General features: G+C 36.1%; 4 protein-coding genes across 8 annotated transcripts; 2 read left to right on the top strand and 2 right to left on the bottom strand.

Moving 5' to 3' along the window:
- The first annotated feature begins 1,579 nt into the window (after positions 1-1,579).
- On the top strand, positions 1,580-7,224 carry LOC130979945 (uncharacterized). 5 transcript variants are annotated; one of them, XM_057903508.1, is made up of 16 exons: positions 1,956-2,161; positions 2,535-2,760; positions 3,256-3,377; positions 3,470-3,558; positions 3,654-3,689; positions 3,791-3,875; positions 4,011-4,133; positions 4,226-4,290; positions 4,396-4,892; positions 4,979-5,051; positions 5,174-5,296; positions 5,398-5,963; positions 6,067-6,202; positions 6,280-6,348; positions 6,434-6,553; positions 6,658-7,221. In XM_057903508.1, exons 4-16 carry the CDS (start codon positions 3,484-3,486, stop codon positions 6,769-6,771), a joined length of 2,082 nt encoding a protein of 693 aa, XP_057759491.1. In that variant the 5' UTR covers positions 1,956-2,161; positions 2,535-2,760; positions 3,256-3,377; positions 3,470-3,483; the 3' UTR covers positions 6,772-7,221. The 5 variants fall into 5 exon arrangements, with proteins under 5 accessions (XP_057759490.1, XP_057759489.1, XP_057759491.1 ...); XM_057903509.1 differs by lacking the exon at positions 1,956-2,161 and adding an exon at positions 2,300-2,427; XM_057903507.1 differs by lacking the exon at positions 2,535-2,760 and having other exon boundaries at positions 1,580-2,161; positions 3,794-3,875; positions 6,658-7,224.
- A 277-nt stretch (positions 7,225-7,501) lies between these two features.
- On the top strand, positions 7,502-9,977 carry LOC130979946 (uncharacterized). Its single transcript, XM_057903512.1, has 2 exons — positions 7,502-8,631; positions 8,723-9,977. The coding sequence occupies exons 1-2, from the start codon at positions 7,503-7,505 to the stop codon at positions 9,244-9,246; spliced, it is 1,653 nt and encodes a 550-aa protein (XP_057759495.1). The 5' UTR covers position 7,502; the 3' UTR covers positions 9,247-9,977.
- Positions 9,978-10,351: 374 nt separating this feature from the next.
- LOC130983263 (receptor-like protein EIX2) lies at positions 10,352-12,525 on the bottom strand. Its single transcript, XM_057907474.1, has 2 exons — positions 10,738-12,525; positions 10,352-10,605 (listed from the first exon to the last, which is right to left on the bottom strand). Exons 1-2 carry the CDS (start codon positions 12,523-12,525, stop codon positions 10,600-10,602), a joined length of 1,794 nt encoding a protein of 597 aa, XP_057763457.1. The 3' UTR covers positions 10,352-10,599.
- A 118-nt stretch (positions 12,526-12,643) lies between these two features.
- Positions 12,644-15,713, bottom strand: LOC130983265 (receptor-like protein 43). The gene is made up of 2 exons (XM_057907476.1): positions 15,524-15,713; positions 12,644-13,977 (listed from the first exon to the last, which is right to left on the bottom strand). Exons 1-2 carry the CDS (start codon positions 15,687-15,689, stop codon positions 12,644-12,646), a joined length of 1,500 nt encoding a protein of 499 aa, XP_057763459.1. The 5' UTR covers positions 15,690-15,713.
- Positions 15,714-19,510: the final 3,797 nt, after the last annotated feature.

Below are 19,510 nucleotides of genomic sequence, written 5' to 3'. Positions count from 1 at the left end.
TAATTATCAAATAAAAATATATTACACCTCTAAATTAATTATATAAATTTTAATATTAAAATAATTATTCGTACACCTAATAAAATAAACATCTAATATATTTATTGTTCATATTGTTTAATATTTTTATTATCTACCTATAATTTTCTTAAATAAAATGATTTTCAAAAAAAGATTTAGTAGACAATATATAGGAGCCCTCAAGAACCGAACCGATTCAAAACTTGGTTTGCACGGACCTAATTGAGATATATAATTGATCGAATTCGAATTTATTATTTTTATTTCGCGTTATTTTTAGGTTAGATTTAAATTATGTTTTGGATCATTCCACCTGACTCTAAAATTGTCTTTTATAATAAAAATATATATTTAAAATAATTTATTTTGATATAACATATTGTTTTAGAATTGTATTTGAATCTACTTAAACTCGACTGATTTATGAACACCTTTTACTATATATATATATATATATATATATATATATAATTAATGTGACTAATATAAAATGTTACATCTAACTAAAAATCTTAAGACGTTGAGTTAATGATTCTTTTATTTTATAAACTTGCCATTTTTCTTTGTTTTGTAATTTATGTGGGCCTAATTTATTATACGAAAATATTTAATAATAAAAAAATATTAATAAAAAATAGTCAAAATTTACTTTATTTAATAATTAATAAAAATTAAATAACACAAATTCTAACCATTTTTTTTTTATCTTCCACACTTACAATCATAACATCTATCCCATTTGTATTTTCATATAAAACTAATTCTATTTCTTCATATAATTTTAAATTTTTTTATTACTAGTTACCAATTTTTTTGTTTTCTTAATATGTATATTTTCTTGTTTTGGCACATATATTAAGAAAAGAATAAAGTAATGAGATATCATATCATTACCAACTCACTAGTCACAAGCAGAGTCATGTTTTTGGATATGAGAAGTATATGTGTTGTGTATTATTGTGAAAAAATGTAGGTGTTAGACATGAATGTGGGAATAATTTTGTTTGAAACAGGGATAAAAAAATTAAGCTTACTAATCCGACAATTTAGTTAGTGTAAAAGAAAAAATTTAAATTTTGGTGAAGGTAATCGAACCTTCCGTTTTGTGCTTAAAAAATTAAAAAATTTGAAGTATTGAGTGCTCCAAATTTTTTAATTTTTTAAACACAAAACAAAAAATCCGATTTGTGTACTAAAAAATCAGACGATTCAATTTTTACTCCTAATATTACAATTATGTAAAATACCCATTACACTCTATATCTGCGTCTATACCATTCCCCCTCCCACATCTAAATTAAAGAGTGTCACAAGCATGTGTATAAATTAATCCACAAAACATGTCTTTTAAAAAAGGTTTCCAAATAAGCAAATAATTTTTTAAAAAAAAGTTAACAAAACAATGGAGAGTGTGTGTGAGAGAGAGAACCCTGATTTGGTGCCACCACTCACCTCACCACTATGTTAAAAAAGAAGCATAATAAACAACAATAAAGTAAAAATAATTAAAAAACCAAATTTTTTTCTTATTTCCTTTCTTCATTTTTTTGTTCATGGAAAGCATTTTACGTCCATTAGTTATGGCATGCTATATATAGAACACTGAGGGAAGGAAAGAGACACAGAAAGAGGGAAAGAGAAAGAGAAGAATCATTGCCTTGTAAAAATTTTCTCTTCAGAGAACAACGTTGTCTTAGGAGGAACACAGAGGTTGTTCTTTGTTGAGTTCAAACTTCAAACACTTCAACCTCCATTTTCAATCCTCTCTGTTCTGTTTCTGAATCAACAACACCTGAAGTACTCTTTTCATGAACATCGGTGCTTCTGCTGCTTCACATTTTGTTCTTTCCCTAAATACCCTTTGGTGAAAAGTTTCATTTTTTGTGGTAAAGGAGAAAGCTTTTTGGTGTTTGGTGGTGATGGAGCAGAAGCATGTTCTGTTGTCAGCATTGAGTGTTGGTGTTGGGTTGGGAGTGGGTCTTGGGTTGAGTACAGGACAAGCTGTTCAGAAATGGGTTGGTGGAAGCAAGCTTGATTATGATGAGATTTCTGGGGACCTCATTGTTCTTGAGCTCAAGAAGCTTCTGCTTGATGGCAGAGACAGCAGAATCACATTTGATGACTTCCCTTATTACTTAAGGTGATTGGTTTCGGATTCCTATTCATTTATTATAATAATAATATAATGATATTGGTTTAAGTGAAAAAGTTTTATGCTTTGGATATCTATCTTTTTGGGTTGTGTGTATGAGTTGAATTTATATTAGTATAATAAGCCCTGGTCGTCAAACATGTTTTAGACATGGATCTGTGCCTAGTTGACTTTCTATGTTTTGTTGGAATCTTCTCTGAATCTTCATGTATGTGGATTCAATGATGTGTTCTTGTCTTCTCCTTATATCTATGGTATTTTCTCAGATTTTGTTGTTGTTTTTGTTGAGTTCACTTGTGCCTCTTTGTCAATCCCAAAATTTCTATGGTTATATATTGGTTTAGTTCTTTTGGCTTTTTAGGAGTGAATTGAGAGAGCATCTTTTGGATCAAGAACTGCAAAGCTACAAGAGAAGAGTGATGAAATGATAGCTTATTTGGATCTCCAATACTATTTATGTAGTTTTGTTATAGATGATGTTAGTTCTCTGATAATCTTTCCTTGATGAGAAGGTTGCCAATTGCATAAGATTCTCACCATTGTTGGGTTTTGGACACTGGTAGATGTATTAATAGCTTAGAAGTTAGGTAAAGATAATTACAACCTCACAAGATGTACAAAATAATAAGTCAATTTTATGTACTCCATACTCAATTGAAGTCTTCATAATTTATTTTAACATGCTCTTGTGATCTTATGTGATCTAATTAATAAGTCAGTTAGATTTTATGTAACTTCGGTTCAGCAGTTTTAATATATAAGAATATGAGACTGATTCTTCAAGATTGAAATATTAACAATAAAAAAGGTCAATTGAACTTGAACGAGAGATTCTTGCTTCTTTTTCTTTTCAATTTATATTTCAATAATTGGAATCTAGTTAAACTCAATCATCATGTTCCAATTAGTTATCAAGTTATAAACATACTTTGAAACAGCATTGTTTCTTGAAATATGGTTCAATCATCTAGTGTTTGGTCTAACTATGCAACAATTTTATATTGATAACTATTTTTTTATTTATGGATAAGTTATGATGAATAAATAACACTCATGTTTCCATATAATGTGGATAATCGCAGCGAAAAAACTCGAGTGTTGTTGACAAGTGCTGCACATGTTCATTTGAAGCATCTTGATTTTTCCAAGCACACCAGGAACCTTTCTCCAGCAAGTAGAGCTATTTTGCTATCTGGTCCTGGAGGTATATAAAATGCAAGTAATTAATCTTGTCCTGAAAACAAATTTGGCTTTTAGTTCTCTTTTACTAACTACATTTACATTGAATGTTTGAAGAGCTATACCAGCAAATGCTTGCCAGGGCTTTGGCACATAGCTTCGAATCGAAGTTGCTGTTGCTAGATATTAATGACTTCTCAGTGAAGGTAATTATGCACTTTTTTCTTTTCTTAACTTTGTTTTGCTTTGAATGGTGATATTCAAATACATAGTCATACCTGCCATGTTTTCCCTTGTACAGATGCAGAGCAAATATGGATGTCCAAGAAAAGAACCGGTAAGATTTATCATTCTTTAATTCAATTAAATGCAGATTCTTAGGTTACTTTCATTTTGATTCTCAGTAGTAAAATGTAACCATTTCTTTGTTGTTTGAAGAAGTCCATATCAGAGATGACTTTCGAGCGAATGTCCGGTTTGTTTGGTTCCCTTTCAATCCTCCCTTCAACTGCTGAAACTACAGGTACTGGAGAAAGCCAAGCTCAAATTTTCTAGACAAAATTTACTAGAATTTCATTGATTGATATCCTTTTGTAATTGACCTTGTCCTAGATATTAATTGCTAATTTCATTTTATAACTATCTTTTGATCTTATAGGTACTTTACATCAACAAAGTGTCGGTGCTGAAAGTTCGAAAAATGTTTCAAAACTTCGTAGGAATGGCTCTGCTGAATCTGATATAAGTAGTGCTGCTTCTCATTGTGGTGTAGCAAGTCCAGGTTATACTTCAAATTCAATCATACTCTTTTTGATGTGCTGAATTTCAATGTGTTGCAATATTATGCTTACTATTTCAGATTTTCTTTTGCAGCTCCTTTAAAGCGCACGAGTAGCTTGTGTTTCAATGAAAAGCTATTTGTTCAGTCACTTTACAAGGTGATTTGATTTCTTTAAACTTATATTATCATCTCATATTTGATAACAACCACCTTTGGTATATAGATTTCAAAAACAAGTTCTAAGAACATTTTCTTTGTGCAGGTCTTGGTTTCTGTCTCAGAAACTGGTCCCATCATTTTATATATCAGAGATGTTGAGAGGCTTGTTCTACAATCATCAAGGTTATACAACTTGTTACATAAAATGATAAAGAAGCTTTCAGGATCTGTGATAGTACTTGCTTCACATTTAATAGATACAGAAGATGAATGCAAAGAAATTGATGAAAGACTCACTATGGTGTTCCCATACAACATTGACATAAATCCTCCTGAAGATGCAACTCATCTTTGCAACTGGAAATCTCAACTGGAAGAGGACATGAGAATGATTCAGTTCCAAGATAACAAAAACCACATCACAGAAGTACTCGCGGCGAATGACATCGATTGTTATGACTTGTCATCAATATGCCATGCAGACACTATGGTACTCAGTACTTACATTGAAGAAATTGTGGTATCTGCAATATCTTACCATTTGATGAATACCAAGGATCCCGAATACCGAAATGGAAAGCTAGTTATATCAGCCAACAGGTATGTTCTGTTCTATGAAATCTTTAAGGTTTTTAAGCAAATGATTAAAGAGACAGATTTTTAGTTAGATATCTTGCATGGTGCAGTTTGTCCCATGGACTGAGCCTGTTCCAAGAAGGCAAGAGTAGTGGGAATTTGAAGACTAATGATTCAAACAAGGTATCTCTAACACTATTTTATCTGTTACAGCATAGGAATATCAGAAAAGTGAGGAAAATATGATTAAGAATGCTTATTATCTATTCAATGTTCATCTATTCATATGTTTTCTTTAATGTTAGGAAAATGCTGATGGCATTGCCGGAGCAAATGTTCGGTGTGATGGCCAGGCACCTGAAAACAAGAACGAAACATCTATCCCTGTAACAAAGAAAGATGGCGAAAATACTGCTGCTGTAAAAGCAGTAAGATAATTTTTTTTATCAGTCTTGGCTTCCCAAGCTTTCAAGTTGATACTACTTGATATCAGAATTTGGTTATCTTAAAAGTAATTATATGCTTGCAGGAAGTTCCTGACAACGAGTTTGAAAAGCGCATTCGACCAGAAGTTATCCCTGCAAATGAGATAGGAGTTACTTTTGCAGATATTGGTTCATTGGATGAGATCAAAGAATCACTTCAAGAACTGGTCATGCTTCCTCTTAGAAGACCAGACCTCTTCAAAGGTGGACTTCTGAAGCCATGTAGAGGCATATTGCTTTTTGGACCTCCTGGGACTGGAAAGACAATGCTGGCAAAGGCAATTGCGAATGAAGCCGGAGCAAGTTTCATCAATGTATCAATGTCCACCATCACTTCAAAGTGGTTTGGAGAAGATGAAAAGAATGTTAGAGCTTTGTTCACTCTGGCTGCAAAGGTTGCCCCTACTATCATCTTTGTTGATGAAGTTGACAGCATGCTTGGACAGCGCACTCGAGTTGGAGAGCATGAAGCCATGAGGAAGATCAAGAATGAGTTCATGACACATTGGGATGGACTATTAACTAGACCTGGTGAACAAATTCTGGTTCTTGCTGCAACTAACAGGCCATTTGATCTTGATGAAGCAATTATAAGACGATTCGAGCGCAGGTACATTTTTCACATTTTTAGAAACTTTGCTTCCAATGGTTGAATCATCTAGTATCAATATCAGTGGACACTTGATCTTGAATCATCTATTAATGTTGTTCAGGATTATGGTTGGTCTTCCATCTGTTGAGAACAGAGAAATGATCCTGAAAACTCTCCTAGCTAAGGAAAAACACGAAAACTTAGACTTCAAAGAGCTTGCAGCCATGACAGAAGGATATACTGGAAGTGATCTTAAGGTTAATTTCTTATGGTTATTATGATTTACTACTTCTATCTATGGTGACTTGATGCTGAGATTAATTTGTTTGAACAGAATTTGTGCATCACCGCGGCTTATCGACCTGTTAGGGAGTTGTTACAGCAGGAGAGAAAGAAGGATATGGTAACATCTTTAATCTCATGCAGAAAATTGTTATGACTTATGAGCTGAAGAGGTAACTAATATCAATGCATATATATTGTATCAGGAAAAGAAGAAAAAAGAGACAGAAGGCCAAAGCTCTGAAGATACATCAGAGAATAAAGAAGATCATCAAATTACTCTGAGGTCTTTAAACATGGAAGACATGAGACAGGCAAAGAGTCAGGTAAATGGCGAACCGATTAAACCATTGTAACCTGCTACTTAGAGTTTTGGAATATGTCTTCTTTCATGGACATAAGTTTATGAATAATATCCGTTTCGATGCAGGTGGCTGCTAGTTTTGCATCCGAAGGAACGGTTATGAATGAGCTGAAACAATGGAATGAATTATATGGAGAAGGAGGTTCAAGGAAGAAGCAGCAACTCACTTACTTCCTTTAAAGTGTGTGCAAAAGCTGGTTTATTTTGTGGACTTTGTAAACATTGATCTTAAGGGATATATACCTTAACAAGGGAGAGGAGTGCTTCAGAGAATTCAAAGTGTGCCCGAGTTTCCCACAGTTCATAGATCATAAGCTAAGATCACATTAGCTTTAAGGGCAGATTATGTATCCTCCAGTTCCAAAGGATATGTAGAAATCATGATGCATCAAGGTTTTAGGGAAGGGGTTCTAAATTTATTGTTTGGATTGTTTACAAAACAAATCTAGGACTAGTTGAATTAGGGGATTCTACTGTCATGAGTGGTTTGGAAGATGCAATGGATTTTTGGGAAGTAGGATTAATCTACATCAGACCCTCTTTTAGGTATGCATTGCATTGTATGATATCATATATGGACAGAATTTTCAGACAGTAGAATATATACTGCATTGCTTAGAAATTTGTTGAATGGATGATTTATGTCAGTTTTTCTTGGATTCATAAAACTTCTCATCTTTTCTTGTAATGAAATATTTAGGTGAATGCTAACATGAACTAAGGAAAATGCTGAAAGGATGTTTATAATTTGAGTTAGATTTATCTTAATTTTTTTTGGACATATCTTGAACAAAGGATTGGCTCGGTGAGGAAATCCAATCTTCTATAACTGAAAGTCCGAAACCCTAGCTTATGTCTGCCTTCTATATAACAAACAAATAAATCCTTTCTTCTCTGTGTTCATATTGTTGATGATGGAGTCGGCGGAAACAGCATCATGCCTGTGGATGATCACAGACCAAAAAATCTTTGGCATACGCATTGAAAAGTTAGAAAAATTGGGGAAGAATGAGGTTAGGGATTGGAAATCCCATCTTGAGCCGGCTCCCTTTGATTTCCAGTTGGAGCTTCCAGAGAACAGCTTGTTGTATCCCTTTATCTTCGACTCGAAACTTTTCTTACTCGGTGGTCCAAGCGATTCTGGCACCAGGATCTACCAAATCTCCTATGTCGGCGGCGACACGTTGGACATATCTGAGGCAGTAGCGACGGGCGCAATCCCTCCGCTACCGACCGGCCACCACAATTACATTGCAAACATTCAAGATGACGTTTACTTGTTGGTGCATGATGCACCGGGAGAAAGTCGGACGGGGTTATGGATTTTACGTTCCCGTTCTGGGAAATGGCATTCCTTGTCCATTCCTCCAACTGCACTCTCTGATCTTCATCCTTCTTGGCCTTGGCCTTTCGTGCTGAAAGATAAGCTCTTCTTCCATTCCTTGTCCGCACCACGCATTGACTGTGCCTACGACCCCCGAACTGCCACGTGGCATAAACCGGAGCGCGCATTTTCTTTCTCTGATCGTCATTTTCACCCACCCCTTGTGCTGGTGTCGTCCCTTGAGGATGTAGGCAATTGCAGTGTGGTGCTGACATGGAAGTTGGAGTGTATTCCCAAAGGATCTCGTGTGAAATATTCAATACACGCTTTGCTGGTGGATAATCAAGATTATCGTGTTCGTCGCCATCAAGTCCTTGATGAGTTGTGTGAGGCGATCCAACCATCCTACTTTAAGGGTACGTGCACAGAAATGAACTTGGTTGACCTTGGCAACAGCAAAGTATGCGTTCTCATCGGTGGTCTTGCAGAAAGCATTCGAGATCCAGCCCTTTGCATTTTAATAGTTGAATTAGGGTTGGTACAAGAGGAGGAGCAAAGGTTCTTATCTGTGCATGTACTCGTGAATCAAGTCTACGGGATGTTGCCCTTGCCTTACTTAGAGGACCGCCGTCTTGACGTGCTCTGCACCTCCTTTCTTTTCTCGCTCAGCAAGGGAATGTCGGACATAGACAGGGATGCCGTGGAGGATCATATAGGTAATAAGATTGATAGGGTGTAGTGTTTGTTTGTTTGTTTGTTTGTTTTTTTGTGCTTATGTTCTCATGGTTGTTTGATTTATATTGCTAGGTGAGAAAGCTCTCACCCTGACTTCGGCATCTCTGGCGAACAGGGCATCCGGGAAGGACGACCCTTCCACAGAAGGTGATAAAGATGATGTGGTCGAGGTTGCTCAATCTAAGGAGATTAGTTTAAAGAGAAGAAAGCCAGAGTCAGCTGCTGTAGGTCTTGAGAAGTACGTGGAGGTTTCTCAATTGAAGGATAAGGGTAGAGAATTGGGTATGAAGGACATGACCGAGGCTTTGAAGGCGAAGGAAAAAGAGTCAGAGGAAATGGTAAAACAGATAACTACTTTGCAGTCTCAATTGAAGGGACGAGATGAGAAGATTGAGGCATTAACTCTAAAGGTGGGTGAGATGTTTCGGAAAGGGTTTGATCGTGCTATAAGTCAAATTAAGGCTCTTGCGCCGGAGGTTAACGTGGTTGATATGGATGTATCCAAGATTGTGGTAAATGGAGTATTAGTGGATGCTAACATCCCGGAGGAAGGTTGTGATGTCAAAGAGAATGATATCAAAGTGGGTGCCAATTAAAGAAAAAAAGGAAGCTCTCCTAAAAGAACTTGCTGAGATCGAACAGAATGGAAAGTCCTTTTCAAAAACTTAAACACAGGAAACAACTGCTTGACAAAGAAGTTCTATCTTTGTCAAAAGAAAAAATTAATCTTGAAGCTCGAACCAAACAACTTCATGCTGTAGAGTTGAAACAATTACAAAATCTCCAATCACTTGCGCAGGAGCGATCACAGCTGAAGGAACAACTGGACCAACTTTTGCAGCCTTATGAAAATTGAAGGCTTGGTATGCCAAGTGATTATATAACTGAACATCTCCTTTCTTGTTATCACCCGTCTTTATATTTTCAGAACTGAGTATTTTGCACTATGAAATGATTCAAATATTTACCATTAACAAGGGAGAGGAGTCCTTCAGAGAATTCAAAGTGTGCCCAAGTTTCCCACAGTTCATAGATCATAAGCTAAGTTCACATTAGCTTTAAGGGCAGATTATATATCCTCCAATTCCAAAGGATACGTAGAAATCATGATGCATCAAGGCTTTAGGGGAGGGGTTCTAAATTTATTGTTTGGACTTTGGATTGTTTACAAAACAAATCTAGGACTAGTTAAATTAGGGGGATTCTACTATCATGAGTGGTTTGGAAGATGCAATGGATTTTTGGGAAGTAGGATTAATCTACATCAAACCCTCTTTTAGGTATGCATTGCATTGTATGATATCATATATGGACAGAATTTTCAGATAGTAGAATTTATACTCCATTGCTTAGAATTTGTTGAATGAATGATTTATGTCAATTTTTCTTGGATTCATAAAACTTCAAATCTTTCTTTTTAATGAAATATTTAGGTGAATGCTAACATGAACTAAGAAAAATGCTGAAAGGATGTTTATAATCACGAGAGTCAAGCTAATCAAATACCATACTTTTTAGAGCAATTTATAATTAAGTTGAGGTATTATTCATCATTAATTTTTACTAATTCTAAACTCTGTTTATATGCATATTATTCTTTTGTTAAACTTAATGCTTCTGGTGTATGCTACTGACTCAACCAACACCACTTTCGGTTTCTTTCTCTCCCAACTCAGAAATCTTTCATTTATTGTTGCTGCATTGTTGAGAGTTCTATTACAGTTTTAACACTTCTAGCGTCTAAATTACATATATATAGTCTAAGACTTTATTTATTACAAAACACAAGTTTAATTTCCAACAAACTAAGAAAAATGAAAGTACATGAAAAATTGAAGTTACATAATACATTACAAGATCTAATGTAGCCCTCATCAGTCATCATAGCCTAGCTTCAAGCTTAGAAAACATGCATTGCACAGGAGAATAACATGTTTAAGCGTTCCCAACTAAGACTGAAAAAGAGAAGAAACAAATAAGAAATTAGTTAAGTCTCCATAGTAAAATTACATATAAAATATAAAATTAAGACGCATAATTATACATAGTAGTCGATTTAATGACTGAGTTTTTATAAAATATATTACCTGCAAACCTCTGAGTCTCCTTTTGAACTTGACAAATTTGACTGCTATGGTGACATAAATGTGGTCCATTAAAGTATTCAAGAACCTGAAATATGCATGGCGCCAACGGCGATTGACCAGCATGGAGCCAAAGATTCCCCAAAATCCAGTAGCAAATCCAAGTGCCATACTTATGTAAAATCCAAGGGACAAAACTGAGGCATCCTCATCTTGTGGTGGTGGCAATGGAGGTTTCACTACTTCCTTGCACAGTTTTGGAAGTGGAGGTCCACAAAGATCAAGATTATCTTCATAGCTTGAAGCATTGAAACTCTGCAACTGTGTGCTAGTTGGAATCACTCCGGCTAGATGGTTATGTGATAAATCTAACATGGTGAGCCGGTAGATTTGAGTGAGACTAGAGGGAATGGAACCAGAGAGTTGGTTTCTTGACAAGTCAAGAAACTCCAGAGATGTTAGCCTTCCAATCATTGAAGGAATTGTTCCTGTCAAGCTGTTCCTCGACAAATTCAACGAAACTAAGCCGAATAATTCAGCTAGTTCTGTTGGAATTTGCCCAGATAATTGACTACTAGAGAGATCAATGCTTTTCAAGAATAAATGTTTCTCTATGAAGATTCGTTGTGCACCTTTCCACATCAAAATTGCCATATAGTTCACACTTCTGAAAATGATATCTCCACCGATATTGACTTGGAATCGAAGGTAATCATTTATTGGGGTACTAATTTGAGCCAATGTAGTAAAATTCTTGAAGCAGATGGGAATTTGTCCAGAAAGATTGTTCAAAGAGAGATCTAACAGATGAAGGTTTGTTAGATGGCAAAGATTTAATGGTAAACTTCCATGGAAGTGATTGCTGCTTAAGCTTACCATTGTTAATGTCTTGTGTAAACTCTCAATCCAAGAAGGAATAGGTCCTGATAATTTGTTTTCACTCAAATCAAGCCTCATTAGGTTTGTGCAACTCCTCAAAGACAAAGGAACCTTCCCAGTTATGCTATTGTTTCTCAATATCAAGATTCCAAGATTAAGAAGAGATCCTATTGAAGTTGGAATCTTTCCTTTGAACTTATTATGACTCAAATCTAGATACACTAATGACTTGAAATGACTCAAACAATTGGGAATGGAGCCAGATAGAGTATTGTTTGAAAGGCTCAACATGCTTATTGGCATGCCAATTGTAGCATTATTATAAGCACAAAAGAACAGCCTAGACTCTGAAAACATATTACTGGATAGGTCAAGAATATAAGCCCCACTTAGAAATGGTGGAATTGAACCTTCAAATTGATTTGAAGCAAGATTTAAAGTATCTACATAGCTAGGCCATATAGGTAAATTTGGAATTTTACCTGTGAGATTATTGAGTGAAATATCCACATCCATTGGCATTGGAAATGCCAATTTTTCCCAGAACCAGTTAGGAACCACATCTGAAATTCCAGTGTTGGAAATATCAATCAAAGAGCTATTTTGTGTCTGCAGCCATTTGGGAAAAGCTGGACCTAATCTGCAAGATCTCAATAATATGCCTTCTTCTAACTGAAAAGGTGGCACCCAATTTTGACTAAACATCAAAGTCAACGAGTTGCCAGATAAACTCAGGTACTTCAACTTGGACATGTTTGCAAAATGAGAGTCAGAGATCACACCTTCTAAAGAGTTTGAATCCAACTCCAGAGTGGCTAGCTGAGATGGAAATCTATAATCTGCTTGTATAGTCCCTCTCAGATTGTTTTCATTAAGCTTCAACACTTCCAAGAATGGAATCAATTTCGACATGTCAGGCAGTGTGCCGTTGATTCGGTTGGTGCTCAGGTCTAATTCTTGAAGCGAGTTGCCAGCACATCTTCCAGATAAGTGGTTAACTATCAGAGGAAGCTCTTCATTCAGAGAGTTATTATTTAGACTCAAAAGAATTCAAACATGCATCTCCAAAAGACTTTGGAATTCCACCTGTTAAGAAGTTTGATCCAATAGACAAAGACTCCAACTTGGATGGCAATGTGATGTCTTCAGGGATCTTTCCGGTTAACCGGTTTCCAGCAAGACTCAGTTGTATCAAAGACGGAAAACTGGTCGCAATGCCGGAAAATTCTCCGGTTATTTGGTTCATGTTCAGGAGGAGTACAAAAAGTGATGAGTGTCCAGAACAACTACCAGCTGACAAGTTTTGAAGAATTGTTGCAAGTTCTTCATCTAAGTTGTTTTCCATCAAGCTTAACTCCATCAAACTGCATATATCTGCTAAGGATCTCAAATCCTTGCCCTTGGTGAATCTGTTACCAGTGAGGTAAAGTTCTTGCAGTGATGTCATTGCTGTGCCAAAATCACTTGGTATTGGACCCTTCAAGGAGTTGAAAGAAAGATCTAGAATAACAAGGTTGGGGTTGACTTGGGATATCCACTTGAAAATCATGGGTGACTCGAAGTAGTTGTTACTAAGATCAAGACTTCGAAGAGAAGAAGAAGAATTGGATTTGAAATTTGACATAAACTTGGTCAAATAGTGATCAGAAAGGAAACAACTTTCTAAGCGGAGTTCTTGAAGGTGAGGTAAGTTACTACCAACCATAATTTGCATCCAAATATAAGAGTTGTTTAGATTAATCACCTCGCTTAAATCAAGAACGATTAAGGAGGTGAGATTGGACAACCATTGACCTCCGCGATTATCAACTGTGAGAGCACCAAAGGTGGCGTGTCCTCCAAGGCAAAGCTGCTCCAAGCTTGAAAGTTTTCCAAGCTCAGAAGGTATTGTTCCTTCAAAATCATTGTAACATAATGAAAGATACAACAAGCTAGAAAGGTTTCCCAGTTGGTAAGGGATTGAACCATTAAGCTTGTTGTCTTCAAGATTTAAGTACAACAATTTTGAAAGAGAACCAAGTTGTGGTGGAACTTGACCACTAAAATAAGAATGTGAGAGATCAAGAGATTCCAAGTTGGAGAGAGATCCAAAGAATTGTGGAATATGGGTGTTGGGAAAATAGTTATAGCTGAGATTGAAGTACACCAAATGCTTCAACTCCAACAATGATGCGTGGATCTGACCCTTCAAGCGACGAGCTGTATATCCGAGACCGATATTGGGAACAAGAGGATTATCATAGAGACCACTAAGATCGAGGTATTGTACATGGCCTGTTAGGTTGTTGCAGAAAACACCTCTCCAATGGCAACAATCTTCGTTTCTTTCCCATGATGACAGAACACCATAGTCGTCAACTAAACCTGATGTTCAAGTGTACTGAGAAGATTAATTAAGTAGTTTAATATTGATATGCTGAACCATCAACATAAATTATTTTACAAAGATGCTATTTACATGTTAAAATTAGCTATCAAAACTATTTATTATGTATTTATATAGCTTAATTTATTTTTAATGTGTGACTATCATTTATATCTACGAAATATGGACACTTCGTTGAGTTGTCGTGTCAGTGTGTCGGTTATTTCGAACACGACACTCGTCACGAGTGTCTGACGTGTCCAACCTTATCTTAATAAAAAAATAAAAAATTATTCTCTGAATAAATTTGAACACACCTAAATACCATCATGTGCCAGCGTGTTTAGCCTTATTCTTAACATGTATTCTTAAAATAAATTTAGAAATGATATATATTATTATTTATTAAAACAAAAATATTTTAAATACTTATATATAGTTAAAAGAAGATATTAAAAACAGTTAAAAAATTATTTTATATTTTAATACCAATAAAATATTAAAAATTTATTGTAATTTATCTAAAAAATACTTTATATATATATATATATATATATATATATATATATGTCGTGTCTCCGTGTCTTATAAAATTTTAAAATTTGTGTGTTCACGTGTTTCGTGTCGCGTTGTGTTCCGTGTTCGTGTCAGTGTCAGTGTTCGTGCATCATAAATTCATATGGTCAATATAAAAGTAATTATTTATGCTGACATAATATAACATGATCTAATTAGATATATTTATAAATAAAAATATTTGGTAACTAAAATTATTTAGTCAAAACAACCAGAATTTATCTTATTTAGTCTTTATTAGTTATTGTAATAATTAATGAAATAATTAACTAAATAAGGTATAACTATTTTTGTCTCCCTAGCATTACGGACTTGTAAAATTATTTTACGATAAGACTGTCAAATAGGCTAGCTCAATTCATTTAGCCCTGAACCATTTAAGTCTGTGAGTTAAATAGACATTCCTTTAAATCCGTTTTATTCATATGTCATCATTTTTCAATTCAAATATTTATGGTCAGCTGATAGGTTAAACAGATTCATCTATTTACATTTTTATTTTATTTTTAAAAAATATTTTAATAAAAAATATTACTTTTAAGTCAAAAACTTTTAACAAACAATATTTTCTTAGTTAATGGATCGAATTTCGAATAAAAAAATATTGATAAAAAATACTACTTTTATAAAAAAAAAATATTAAAAAAATTAAATGAATCGTCCGTTTAATTTATTATTTTTTTTATTAATCGAGTTCAACCTATTTAACCTGAAATTTTAACGAATACAAATTTAGAAATAAAATTTATCCTTTTAAACAGGTAAATAAGCTGGTATATATGAATTTAGTCTATTTTAAATTTAATGACTCTAATTTCATGCGACAACAAAATTTTTATATAAATATGAATTCATTGTAATACTGCTTTAATGTCTTTTTATAAATTATAAATTTATAATAGATAGATGCATTAACACACAGGTAGCATAACCAACACTACTAACTATATATATATGATTGTTTAATACCTGACTTGAAGTCGAGGAGTGCAAGCTTCTCACTATCTTTGCACCAAAATTCAGCAGAAACATACTTCGCATGATGCAAGTACTGCGACATCGTCAACCACAACATAAATATGGCTTGAACGAGAATCTTGAAACAAACTGGACCCATGGTCCTCATTGTGGTCATCAATAATGAACTAACAATGGAAAATTATTATCGATGAGGATAGGTTTTACTCTAGTCCATGTACCGCTTTATAAAGAGGTTGATTTATTATTCATTATTGACAACCACCCAAGTATATACCTTATTTTTCTTTTTTTTTTTTGTGTGTGTATAAATACAATTTTTAACATCTAAAAATTTACATCCACTAATAAATGGTTAGAGAAATCCAATAAAATATGCACAATATGCCGAATAAATTAAAGTTATTAAGATAAAATTCACGATAAATGATGACAAGTCCAATAATTCCGATACTCTATGTCGTAAGATAGGGTTCAAAGACTTTTTAAGGAAAAAAAATCCAAAGTGATCAGTTATTACTTATGACATTGACACCATTACTTATTAGTTGGGTCACGGAAAAATTGTTATATGATGATTTTTGCATCTCATAAAATTTCAAATTCATCGAAATATTTCTTTAAAGAATGAGAATAATCATTAGATTAAAGGCTACAATTGATCCTTTCCAACTTGAGAAAAAAAAGGTTTCTACAAACTAAACCATAAGGGGGAAAAATAAAAAGAAATAATAGAGAAATCGATGAAACTTGATTTAATTTTGTCGAATATCACGGACACATGTTTTACTAGTAATTAATAAATGCTAACTTGTTTTCAGAATATTAAAACCTCAGGTACAATTGTCTTTGTAAAAAATTAATAATTAAAAATAATTTAATTAAACATATTAAATCATATAACTATGTATTATTAAGGGCAATTTACGCATCTAAATTGTTTGAGTCTCAATATTACGCAAATACATTGTTTCCAAATTCAATACGCAAATGTATTGTTTCACTATTTTATATAAACCGCTACTGGCAGTAGCGGTTTATAGGTGTGCATAAACCGCTACTACCTGCCGCGGTTTATGTGTGGGAGTGTGTGAGTGTAAACCGCTGCTGTCAGCAGCGGTTTACGTGCGTATGTGTGTGAGTGTAAACCGCTACTGCTAGTAGCGGTTTACGTGTGATGCTTTGCCTATATAAACCGTGGTTGTAGCCGCGGATTATGCATTTAGATGGTTTGTGGAGTTTTTTAGAGAGAGAAAATTCTAGAGAGAGGTCAGAGCAAGTTGTGAGCGGGCCCGAGGTTTCTCAGCGGCGACTTCTGGCGAGTTATCATGGCAGGCAGGACCCTGTACCGATTGAACGGTGTTGCGCATATTGCCGGTTCTATTGATGACGAGGTTAGTTAACATTTATTTTTTTCTAGGCTTTGCATATGTTAGTCAGAAAAATGGTAGGTTAGGTAGACGAATTAGAATTTATAGATTATTCCCTCTAGTTTGAAATTAAGCTTCGCATGCTAGGATGTTAGTTCACTGATTTTGGTTTAGTATTTTGAGTTTTTCTTGGTAAGTTATAAATATGCCTAGTTACCTGAATTTCAAATCCCTTCGATGAATGTTATGCTACATGGTGTTGGTTTAGTTTAGGGAAAGGGATAGTTGACGTTAGTGAATTATTATAGTTTGTTTAGGATATTTGTATGATATGAAGTTTTAAATTTTAAAGTTTTACAATATTTTAAAATTTCTGGATGTTATTTAGTAAAGTATGTGTGTTGTTATTTTCCCTATCGTGACTAGGAAATTTTTTTAATACTATATAGGAGAATTTGTTGATGGTTTAAGGTATTTGTATACGGTTAGATATGGGAATTTGTTTAAGGATAGGAGAATTTAATTGAACTCTGTTTTTCTTTGTTGTTTTGTGCAGCCCACTGGGTGTATATATAGTGTGAGACGACAACAGAATATGCCCATGCATGAAAGGATCATCCCGTATTTAGAGAGGGCTGGATTGTACCATTTGGCAAAGCTAAACAACCAATGGTTCTGGTTGGATGAGCCACTTGTTAGTGCGTTCGTTGAGAGGTGGCGTCTTGAGACGCATACGTTCCACATGCCTTTCGGAGAATGCACAGTGACATTGCAGGACATGGCATTTCAGCTAGGGCTGCCTGTGGATGGGGAGGCTGTGAGTGGTTGCCTTGGTGAGTTTGAGAAATACATGGAGGGTGGCCGACCAACTTGGGAGTGGTTTGAGGACCTATTCGGTGAGCGGCCTCCACCGAATAAGGTCAAGCAGATGACAGTACACTTTACATGGTTTCACGAGAGGTTTAGGGTGCTACCACCAGATGCGAGCGAGGAGACTGTCCGCATCTACGCACGGGCCTACATCATGATGCTTTTATCGACTCAGTTATTTGGGGACAAGAGTGCGAACCGGGTACATATACGGTGGTTGCCATTTGTGGCAAACCTTGATGACATGGGGAGGTATAGCTGGGGGTCAGCCGTTTTGGCGTGGCTGTACCGATGCATGTGTCGGGTAGCGAACAGAAATATGACTAATCTTGCAGGCCCGCTCCAGTTGCTACAGAGTTGGATATTCTGGCGGTTTCCGTCTTTGAGGCCGGCCGGGTTTGAGGTTTTCTCTTTCCCGCTGGCATCCAGGTATGGGTTATGCTTTTTTAAGTTTAACAAATTTCTTCGGATTTTTTTTAAGTTTGTGTCTCATATGACTTAAATTTAGGTGGTCTGCCTACTTACCTCCTAACGATGGAAAGGAGCAGAGGGTCATTAGGTATCGACTTGCATTGGATCGATTGACCGCTCGTGATGTAAGTTTTATAGCAGTTAGAGTTTTATTTTTTGTTTGCTCTCTAGTCGTGACTAGATATATACTTGTTGTTGTAATGTATAATGAGTTCTGAAATTTCAGATTGTATGGGAGCCCTACTCCGCGCTTGATGTACTTGCCGTGGTCCATCCAGAGATACTTACAGAGGAGCATAGTCGCATGTGGCGAGCCGTGACTACTTTGATATATTTTGCGGTCATCGAGTGGCATCAGGTTGACATGGTTGTTCCACAGCTGGGTGGAGTACAGCATATCCCCGAGGATGCTTTGAACGTAGACTGGCTGCATGCTAAGGACGGTATGGGAGGGGATAGGTGGTTTCCCCAGTACTATCGGGTATGGCATGAGCACTGGGGGAACCGACTTGATGCAGTCATTTTCATTGAGCGAGTGGCAGATCCTGGCCCATCTGCTGATTACCTAGATTGGTGGTACCGCGAAGCTCAGTGGTTCCTTAGCCCGGGGGCTGCATTCGCGGATCCTAGAGGCACCCAGATACCTCCAGAGGCATTTCAGAGAGGATCCTCCCAGGTCTCACGCAGATCACAGCTGCCTGATATGCCGGACAACCGTCGTGTTGAGAGACGCCGTCGTGTTGGTACTAGGGACACCGGTCGAGAGTAGAGGTGGTTACGTGATGCGATGCAGGAGGATGATGCAGGCGGAGAGGCTAGAGCTGAGGTCGATCACCGTGTTCGTCGGTCTAATGCCAGACGTGGGAGAATTGCGAATGCTACACAGTTCGGAGGTGGAGTTAGTGGGATCGAAGCGACTGAGGCTGGAGGGGAGACATTCACCAGCAGATCTTACTCTCAGATGCCGGAGTTGACGCCGACGATGACTATGGATTTAGATGATCAGCTGGTGAGTCCACGATTTTATGCAGACTTTGCTAAGTTGATAAGGGATGATGCTGGCACATCGAACGTGCAGTTTGGTGGCCAGTCTTACCAGCAGCAGATGCCGGAGGTACAGATGGAGACCGCAGCTTACCAGCCACATATGACGGAGATGCATTCCCAGCCACCTGATTATCAGGGTCAGTATGGGGTGGATCTGAACGTGCCTGCAGGTAGCCCGTTGGATACTTGGTTCACCATGGGGGGCACCCCCCAGTCCACG

The sequence above is a fragment of the Arachis stenosperma genome, chromosome 5, assembly GCF_014773155.1.
Source record: "Arachis stenosperma cultivar V10309 chromosome 5, arast.V10309.gnm1.PFL2, whole genome shotgun sequence".
NCBI classification, from domain to species: Eukaryota; Viridiplantae; Streptophyta; class Magnoliopsida; order Fabales; family Fabaceae; genus Arachis; species Arachis stenosperma.
Note: the sequence above shows the minus strand (reverse complement) of the source record. Positions and strands in the feature narration are given on the sequence as shown.

Excerpts from the sequence above, each read along its gene's own strand:
- LOC130979945 (XM_057903506.1), top strand. The coding sequence starts at position 1,941 with ATGGAGCAGAAGCATGTTCTGTTGTCAGCATTGAGTGTTGGTGTTGGG. Across the intron at positions 3,690-3,790 it reads GATGTCCAAGAAAAGAACCG|AAGTCCATATCAGAGATGAC; the intron begins GTAAGATTTATC and ends TGTTGTTTGAAG. Across the intron at positions 5,052-5,173 it reads AGACTAATGATTCAAACAAG|GAAAATGCTGATGGCATTGC; the intron begins GTATCTCTAACA and ends CTTTAATGTTAG.
- LOC130979946 (XM_057903512.1), top strand. The coding sequence starts at position 7,503 with ATGATGGAGTCGGCGGAAACAGCATCATGCCTGTGGATGATCACAGAC. Across the intron at positions 8,632-8,722 it reads TGCCGTGGAGGATCATATAG|GTGAGAAAGCTCTCACCCTG; the intron begins GTAATAAGATTG and ends TTATATTGCTAG.
- LOC130983263 (XM_057907474.1), bottom strand. The coding sequence starts at position 12,525 with ATGTCGAAATTGATTCCATTCTTGGAAGTGTTGAAGCTTAATGAAAAC.
- LOC130983265 (XM_057907476.1), bottom strand. The coding sequence starts at position 15,689 with ATGACCACAATGAGGACCATGGGTCCAGTTTGTTTCAAGATTCTCGTT. Across the intron at positions 13,978-15,523 it reads ACTCCTCGACTTCAAGTCAG|GTTTAGTTGACGACTATGGT; the intron begins GTATTAAACAAT and ends CTTGAACATCAG.